The sequence below is a fragment of the Falco punctatus genome, assembly GCF_963210335.1.
Source record: "Falco punctatus genome assembly, chromosome: 6".
Lineage (NCBI taxonomy): Eukaryota > Metazoa > Chordata > Aves > Falconiformes > Falconidae > Falco > Falco punctatus.
The window spans coordinates 59,514,591-59,524,066 of record NC_137585.1 but is presented as its reverse complement, the minus strand read 5'-3'; the positions used below and the strand labels follow the sequence as shown (position 1 = coordinate 59,524,066).

General features: G+C 50.0%; 1 protein-coding gene across 10 annotated transcripts in view; it reads left to right on the top strand.

The window, feature by feature from the left end:
* The first annotated feature begins 3,866 nt into the window (after positions 1 to 3,866).
* Positions 3,867 to 9,476, top strand: part of KCNC2 (potassium voltage-gated channel subfamily C member 2) — a 104,888-nt gene continuing 99,278 nt past the window's right edge. For all 10 annotated transcript variants that reach the window (XM_080392509.1, XM_080392506.1, XM_080392508.1 and 7 more), the window contains exons 1-2: positions 3,867 to 4,661; positions 5,358 to 6,091. In XM_080392509.1, coding sequence (XP_080248635.1) covers positions 5,459 to 6,091 — 633 coding nt within the window. In that variant the 5' untranslated portion in view covers positions 3,867 to 4,661; positions 5,358 to 5,458. The remainder of the gene's footprint in view (positions 4,662 to 5,357; positions 6,092 to 9,476) is intronic.

The following is a 9,476-nucleotide window of genomic DNA, read 5'->3' as shown; positions in this document are numbered from 1 at the left end:
TGAATGGAGGCAGTCAAAATTAATCAAGCTTGCATACAGTGAGATTGGGTCTGCTATATGAGACTGCAGATGCTACAAAGAAATCTCTTTGCTTCCTGCATGGCGAAGACATCTGATTTAAAATCTGCCTGCCCCAGTCACTGAGACTTCGAGGGAGACTTCGGCCGCTTACCTTCTGAAGTGGCTTGTGAAGCTTGAAGAAGCTTGTGAAGAGGGATGTACTCTGAAATCTTTTGAGCACCTGTGGGAGGACTGGAAAACTGAGAAGACGATGAGAACATACAGGTTGGTGTGCTTCAGGCAGGGTCTTAATTTACAGCAGAGGGAGGCACGAGGATTTCCAAGGGAAAGTGCAACTGTTCAGCTCGGAGCTGAGACAGGAGCTGTGTGTGACACAGGGCTGCAGCTGGAGTGAAATTTCACAAGGTGAAATGGGCCAGTCCCAGTTCTACAGCGATGCTGCTTCATACTGCCCTTCCCAACACCCTTTTCTTTTGAAAAGAGAAACCTGAAGCCTATTTTCATGTACATAAAATTTTACGCTTTACCATCCCCTCCTCACTGCCAGGGAAGGCAATGACTTAACCATGTAGCATTGGTTGTGCTGTGGATTAGTAATTAAGCAATGCAATTAGTGCTCACCTGTTTTTTCCTACTGTGTGTCATGTGCCTTCTCAGGAGAGCCCAGTCTTGGGTTCTCTAGTTTTATTTTCCTTGATAAATATAACATACAAGGAAACTTTTTAATTTTTCATTTTTTTGATGAGAGAACGACATTCCCCAGAATTTCACAAAGAATTGAAGATCTGGGGTGGGGGAAGGCAGATGAAGCATACCTGTGTGTATGCAGTGCCTCGCTGAGGGGACTCCTGCCTGCTACTGTGGGACTAACAGGAGACTGATTTCATGACAGCGTTCACATTTTGTCCATCTGCTTTGTCCAGTCTTAGTTTTATTTCTATTCTCCTACAGTAAGACCTTTTTTCACCGCTTCTGTTATTGATCAAACCAAGCTTATAATTCAACTGCGTTATCTAAAAGTGCAATCGTGTTTTGGAATTTAAAAATAATGACAACTTTCTGCTGTCTTTGTTTCCAGCCCCATGCAATTTAACTACACCATGGCTCCTTAGAGTTGTATTTCACAGACATTTACTTAATCTATTAATTCTTTTTTTTTTTGCAATTTCAGAGTAGGGTTCTGACTTACCATCAGTGTACTTCAGTATAATGTGGCTGTCATGTTCTGCAAGATCTGTAATGAATTAGTGTATGTAATTGTAAATAGTAGAGATGATTATAAATAGTAAAAAAGAACAGAAAATACGTGAAAGAAACAAGTAGAAGCTTAATAAAATGTTACTGACGGTGGATATTTAAAATAATTAGTTCATTTACTTAGTCACTGACTAAACTGGTATAAATTGATATTTTGGCTGTGATGCGCTGTCTTCAATTAAAATTTTCCATTATAAAATTGATTAACTTTTTTTCTTGTTTCTCAATTACAACATCATGTGAAAAATATGAAATGGTGAGCTGCACTAGAAAAACTCGGTGGCTTCTGCTTCTCACATCCTCCTCAGGAAGACAGATGGTAGCTGGGCAGGTTAACCTTCCCAGGGACGCCCCTAGACAACAGGGACAGAGATCCTCCATAAGGTGATTCAGAGCATGACTGTAACTGGGATACACTGCATTTGTCCTCATATTTGTTTTTCTTATCCATGAGTCCTTTTTTCTGTTTATTCTTTTCTTGACAGACAGCTGGTAACCCAATGACTTTGCATTGCAGTACTGAAGCTTGCAGGACGAACGATTGCTGCTAGTAAGTGAACTGCTCATTTGGCTTGGGTTTCTGATAGCGGTCTTAGCATCTAATTTTATTGCTTTGTTGGTTAAAACAACATAGGACCTTTCCTTTCCTAATACCTATCCAGCAGGGGAAATTTGTTGTGTATTGCTTGGCATCACACACTTTTTCAAAGAAAGTTCTAAATCCTGAGCTATAGAAATATTTCCACTTAACTTCTACATTAATATGTTTTTAAAAGTATGTGTAAATAGTTTTTGGTTTGTTTTTTTTTTTTTTTTTTTTTTTTTTCATTTTGCAGATATATTTCATGGTAAGACTCACTCAGGAGGTGCATTTCTCATATATGTCTCGTGCAAAAATTCAAGTCAGTCTCTTGTGTGGCAAAATTAATTCATCTATGTTATGTAGGCAACTGCAATAAAATATTGTCATTCGAGAAAATGTTGGCTCTGGAAAGTCAATGTCTAATATAATTTCATCCTCTATTGAGGAGTCTGCCACATGCTGAAAATACAATGAAGCGTGACACACAGGTAAATTAATAGCATTATTATATAGTAATGGATATGCTGTAGAATGTGGACGTTTTGATGTGACTGAAGGACTATTATATTCTGGAATAGACCATTCCTTTTCTTATCAATTGGAAAAATTATTTCTGTGGCTTATTCTTCCCCATGCAACAAAAACCTGTGTGCTTAAGAAGTCTGAACCATAAACTAACTGCTCATAATACATGCCTTTTTCATGGCATTGGCATTACAGAGTGTAACGAAAGTTTTTGTTGAGATGCTATTCTTGTTAGTCTTAGGTTTCTTGGATATTTGGGTGGGCTGTGGTTTGGGGTGGTTTTTGGGGGGAGGGAAGGTTTGGGGGCTTTCGTGATGGGTTTTGTTGTTCTGGTTTGGGTTTTTTGTTCGTGGTGGTCTGGGGTGGTTTTTTGTGTGGAGAGGAGTGCTTGCCTTGCAACTTGAGCACAGATGGCGGGACTTGAGCAGACAGTGACAGTTCAGAGAGAAGTTCTGGTATTCTGTGATGATACAGTTTGTCTAGTGTTTTGGCAGCTACTGCCACCCCATGGTTTTCCATAATGGATGAATGCTGCAGAGCTCTAATACATTGCATTTCTCCAGAAACCTCTCGTAGGTCAGAAAGAAGACAATGAATATTCATTGTCTCACTCCCTCTTTCTCTATGTCCCCTTTTCAGAAAAAGCCCCTCCGCAAAGACCAGCGAGTATGGCATGAGCAGCGTTGCTTTGGTTTAGGATGGGTTTGTCCTTTCCACTGGATTTACAGCTATGTAATTAAATATTAATTTTGGCTCCCAGGAGTTTTCACTAACTGATTATATCTGGTTTGGCAGGATATATTTTGACTTTTTTTTTTTTTTTTTTTTTAAGGAACTTAGAATGTACATCTGGAGAAAGCTTTTGAAACCTGTTTCTTAAAGTTGCTGCTGCTTGGGGAGTCGATTCACATTATGGATGCCACATATAGACAGATCTGGGTTAAAGCAGTCTGGTCTATGCACAGCATCCTCCGAGCATCGCTTCCAGCTGAGCTTTGCCCTCCCAGCACCAGCAAGTGCCCAGCCGAAGGCTCTGACGCAAAAGGTAGACATTTCAGATACCCATTATTCCACTCATTACCCTGCTTCCTGCCAGGGAATACCCTCGGTGTGGAGGAAGATGTTTCTTTTGAGGAAGTGGCAAGAGGGATCACCTCTCCCTCGTCTATCTCCTCTCTGGGGCTGGAAGCTTCTTTCTCTTTGACCAACCCAGCTGAAACCAGGCATCAGTACAGCAGTCTGTCGAAAAGAGCTGGCTTGGGGGCAAAGACCTTGGCACAGGCACTGGGCTCCCTCATCGATCGCTGGGGACCTCCCAACTTCCATCCCTCCCCCGCTGCCCCAGCCTCCGCCGTATGAAGCATACCGAGCGCGAAGTGTACACACCCCCCCCCCCCCCCGTATCTGTTTTTTTCCAGCTGATACAAGGGTTGGATGTCCTCCTCTTGAGCCCTCCCTCCCCGAGGCCGGGGCTCCTCGGGCTGGAGCTGGCCCCGGGGGCTCCCCGGCCGCCCCCCGCCCCGCAGGCCGAGCGGGGCGGGCGCTGCAGGCACCGACCAGCCGGGGGCCGGACCCGCTCCCGGGGCTGGGCAGCTCCCCTCCGCCGTCACCTGTAGCGGGGCGCTGCCATCCCTGCGTTCCTCCGGCACACGCCTGTCCCCAGCCCCGCTCCCTGCCCGCGTGGTCCCCCGAAGTGAACCAAAGCTGCGCGCAGCGGGGAGGAGGCGGCGCCGCCTTGTTCCGGAGGGATGTGACATTTGTTTTCGCCGTCGCCTCCCTCCGCCCCAGAGGGCTGCGAGTGGGGGGCTGGAAGGGGCGCGGGGGCCGTCTCCTCTACCCCCGCCCCGGGGAGGAGCCTCAGCCCCAAATGAGGTGCGTGTCCACCCGCGGGTCCGCTTTCCCGGAGAGGCGCTGGGAGCGCGGCAGTCCCGTCCCCGGGGTGCCCCGACCCGCCGCCCATGGCTCCGCCTGCCGCCCGCGGTGCCGGCTCGCAGTCCCGCCGGGGAAGGGCTGCGTCTCCCCCGTGAAACGATGGGAGCGGGGTCTCCGAGCGGGCGGCGGGAGCCGCTTTTGCGCCTTTCGGAGTTGAGCGTGCAGGGAGGCAAAACAGCTACCTGAGGGCGGAAAAAACCAAACATCCCCGAATCGGAAACCCACCAACAAGTAGTTCTCGCCGGGCGGGGAGGCACGGAGAGCGGCTGGGGATGGGCGTCCGCCGCCGCGCGCCGCCGGAGCCCGCCTGAGCACAGGAGCCGCGTTCTCTCCCCTGGCGAAGGTAGCGGCGGGGAGGGGGCGGCGGGGGGAGGGCTGGCGGCGGGGGGGTGGCGGGAGGGGGCGCGGAGAACCCGCGGCAGCGCGGCGCTGGTGCCGCCGGCGCTTCCCCGAGATGCGCGCTCGCCTGCACCGTTTGTCTGGGAAAGTAGCGAGCCGCGCTGCAGCTTTGCCGAGGGTGTGCGTGCTGCCGAGCTGACGGGGGCTTGGTATTTCTTCCCCAACGGCAAGCCCTCCCTCCCAAAATGGGGGGGGGGGGGGCGGGCGGAAGGAGGCAAATCTCTAATCCCCCTCTTTTTTTCTTCCCCCTTCCTCCTCCTCGTTAAGCTGTTAGGGTAATAAAAGAGAGATGCCCGCTAAATAATTAACCGCACACTTTCTATTTCATCAGCTCGGTTCACGCAGCCCCGCGAGGGAGCAGGGGGTGGGGGCGGTGGCGGATCCGTACGCAGGAGGGGCGGCGGTGCCGTTCCGGGAGCCGGTGCTTTCAGGGCGAGCGGGGGGAGAGCCCGGAGCCCTGCGCGGGGCGGGCGGCAGAGCCCCCGCGGGGGGAGCGGGCCGGCGGTGGGCGCTGCCGGCGGCGCGGGGCGGCGGGAGATCGCGGAGCGGGGCGGGTTGTGTCACGGCGGGCAGCGGAGCCCCCCTCCCGCCCGGCGGTGCCCGGGGGGCTTCTCCTCGATTTCTTCTGTTCGCGTTTAAGGGAGAAGCTCGCCCCCCGCGGACCTGCCCGCCACCGGCTGCCCCCCCGCCGTCCCCGCTGCCGCCTCCCGCGCCCGCCCCAGTCATGTCCGACCCGGAGCGATGGGGAAGCTCGAGGACAACGAGAGGGTGATCCTCAACGTGGGGGGCACGCGGCACGAGACCTACCGCAGCACCCTGAAGACCCTGCCGGGGACCCGCCTGGCCCTGCTCGCCTGCGAGTCCCAGAGCGAGTCCCCGGGCGGCGAGGAGCCGCCGCCGCCGCCCCCCAACCCGCCGCCGCCGGCGGGCGGCTGCCCGGAGCCCGGCAGCGGCTGCAGCCCCCGGGGCAGCGGCGGCGCCAGCGAGTTCTTCTTCGACCGGCACCCGGGGGTCTTCGCCTATGTGCTCAACTACTACCGCACCGGCAAGCTGCACTGCCCCGCCGACGTCTGCGGGCCGCTCTTCGAGGAGGAGCTGGCCTTCTGGGGCATCGACGAGACCGACGTGGAGCCCTGCTGCTGGATGACCTACCGCCAGCACCGCGACGCCGAGGAGGCCCTCGACATCTTCGAGGCACCCGACCTGCTGACGGGCGAGCCGCCCCCCGACGGCGACGACGACGACCTGGCCGCCAAAAGGCTGGGCATCGAGGACGTGGGGGCGGCCGCCGAGGGCAAGGGCGGGCGCTGGCGGCGGCTGCAGCCCCGCGTCTGGGCGCTCTTCGAGGACCCCTACTCCTCGCGGGCTGCCAGGGTAAGCGCCGCCGGACGGCGCTGCCGCCCAAGGAGGCTGAGGGGCTGCCACGGTCCCCTGCGCCATGGTCCCCTGCGTGGGAGGCAGGCGTGTGGGGCATCAAGGGGAAGCTCGCCCCGCTTGGGGTGGGCAGACAGAGGCGATGCTTCAGTGGGCTGCTGCGTGGGGGTGATGCCGGCCCCCGTGGGGCGGTGGCGCTTGTCCCCTCTGCATCTTCAGGCAATGTCAGGCAGTGAGGGGATCCTGCTGCCCTGGCATCCCCCCCCATGGGAGTGTACGTGGGGTGAGGTGGGAGCTGTGCCCTGAGGAACCTGTGAGGGAGCCACACTCCCACACACACTCGCGCACACACACAGATCCGGCCGGGGTGGCAGGTGGAGGTGCGTTCCCTGGGGGACCCGTTTATGCGTGTGTGTGTGGGTGGACAGGAACAGCCCCAAGGTGCCTTTGTCCTTCCTGGGCACCCGCGTGGAGGTGTGTGTGGGGCCAGGGCAGCTGGCCCTGCCAGGAGGCCATCATCCCTCCCCAGCTGTCAGAGTACTCGGGTTTGGGGTGAGTTTGGTGATGGCGATGTGGGAGAGTGACCTCAGCCCTTTCCCAGCTGTGCTCGGCCGGCGCTGGGAGGTGATCTGAGTTCAACAAAGCAAGTGTGACAGGGGGTCACCCTGGCTCTTCCTCCATTGATTTCTCAGGGTGACCCTTGCTGGCTCTGTAACTGAGGGTACACGTGCAAGGCAGTAAACGATCGTACTAAATTTCTGTTCTTTAGATAGAGGTTTTAGATTTTGATGCTGACTGCTTTCTACTTCGTTTTGGATGTTAGTTCCATCTTTTAGTTGCTGTTGTCAGTGGTGAGCGGGGTTTGCTTTCTATCCCAGGGCTTTGGAACAAACAAATGGTTGTAATTCCTTTGAGGGAAATATACAGCAGTGCCTCAAATTTAATGACAAGAAAAGAAACCACCAGCGTATTCTCCCCACAATAGAAGGAAAAGAATTTGGAAAGTTCTTGGAAAGGAAACATTTGATTGTAAAATGGCAGTAAATGTTTTGCAGCATATTTACTAGGATTCCCCTGAAGTATTCAGAGCTAAGCCTTATCCTGCAGAAAGTGCAGTTATGGTGGGTGTCATCTCCTGATCGGTTCCATTGATTTCACTGGCAGTCTCATGGATGCGACCATAAGCCTGTGGTTAAATGACTTCTTGAATTGTACCCCATGGCCTGATGCCGTTTCTATGAAAGTTAACAACTCCTGTGAGCTTAGTGAGGTAAGTTAAACAGAAAGTAAAAGTCCTCTTAGTTATTACTGTCACTGGCTGAGTGCCGGCGTTGTTTATGTTTTAGAGGGTTGCCCACCAAATACATTTTCCCTTGACAGCTGGTTCCAGCTGATACTTGAAATACGGTTTTAATAAAGGATCGGTTCTGAAGAAAAAGTGCCAGAAGTGTCTCTCTTCGCTCATCAATGACATACTCGCATTGCTCGCATCTTAGCTGTCTGGATCATAAAGAAAATTTAGCCCTTGGTTACCTCACAAAACAGTAGCGTGCATGGTGATTGCCCCGCAGGTTGTCTTTCGCTTGCTTCTTTTGTGGAAGGTCACTGATGGCGTCAAATCTGCAGCTTTCATGGTAGGGGACCTTTCCACTCAACTTTGCTGGAGAACCGAGGAGTGCAGAGGAAATGTTAAATAGAAGATACCACGAGAAAAAGGAAAGTAGGTGTGCTGATCGCAATTGCGCCCTGGAGCTGAAACTGTCATTAGGGTTTTCAGTCCTCTTCGGTCCACCCCTTGAGACAGTCTGTGAGCACTTGCTTTCCAAATTTTCCATCTGTACTAGACCGTCCCAAACTGTCAGTGGTTTGGGTAAAGATATTTTAAGTTTGCAAAATGAATGTTGTAATTCATGCTATAACAGAAAATTGTGACATGGCCGTAGTGATTTCTTAGAAGGTAAGATACGTATCTTTTTCTAACTTAAAAACTGTTTTTAAGCATTACATTCTGATTTCAACCCCAGGCAGCATCCGAGTTGTAACAGCAGTGTCTAAATCAGTGTTTTCATTTTCTTCAAGGCTGGTACTCTGTGCTTGATCTTTCAGGTAGGGAGACAACTTTGATAACTGCGGGCAAGTTTTAAAGCATTAAAGTAAATTTGTATTTGAGGACTAGGATGCACTTAGTAAGTGCTCTTGAACACAGTAATTTAAGGTGATGGTAGTAATCTTAGCTTGGAACTGAGACATTACTGTCAATTCAACATTTTCCCACACTTGAAACAAAGACATTATTTTCTGAGTATTCTGGCAAATACACTTTTGTTTTGTGTCAGCTGAAATGATGACTAACTAAAAACGTTTGAGTGAAATCCTGGCCTTACTGAAATCAAGACAAAACTGTGAACATCAATCTTTGCCTCATAGTGTTAGCTACTGACTCATGCAGCACTTAGTTATGGTGAGGCTGCTCAGTGGTAAACTTTCTTAATATCTGTGATAATTATTTTTTTAGCATTACTGCCTGATTTAACTTTAGCAGTGTCTTTTTCTGGGAAGTATGATGATGATAAAAATGGGTTATTTTCTATTAATGAAATGGTACTTAATATTTGTGATTTGCTTTATCCTAAACTGTGATCTCTAAAAATAGAAATTTATAGAAATTCAAATATAAGTTGCCATGGTAACCTATTGGGGGATAGTGCACACACAAGATTATTCTAGAAAGACCATCCAGTGATGTTACATAAATAGTGGGACTAGTTTGTTGGCAAGAAGGTTTACTTTATTTGAGATTCTAAAAAAATTTTGAACTTCTAGTGTATGTAGTTTGATGTTTGGATAGCAACATCTACCAAACATGATGGGTTTTGTAAATGCAAAATGTAATCTGTGTACCTACAATTGCTTTGAAACCTGCAACACTTTTCTTTGTTTACCAAGTTCAGGAGTTCCGTCTGAATATTATTTCTGCTTTCATTTTATCATTTTGGATTTCATAGGCTGTGAGAAGAAATTAAAAGAGTACAGCGCTACTGCTTTCACTCCAGGCTTAATAGAGCAATCATTCACGAACTGGTATTTGACAGAATGCTATCATGTCAGTGTGGAAAGCTACTGGCATAAGATACTGTCAGAGGGGAAGCGCTGGGCAACTAGATTTTTCTGTGTGTTGGTTTAAGCATCTCTGAAACAGACACTGATTATTATCTGAATCAAACATGTATATTGTGAGTTTTGCTGGTTAATACCTGTAAATGATTTTGGTATCCTTTGATGGCTTATAAGTGCAAAAAACTCATTACACTTCAGTAAAGTGCAGAAATACATCCCAATAGTTTGTAAGATAGTACAAGAGATGTAATTAAGCACTGAATTTTTT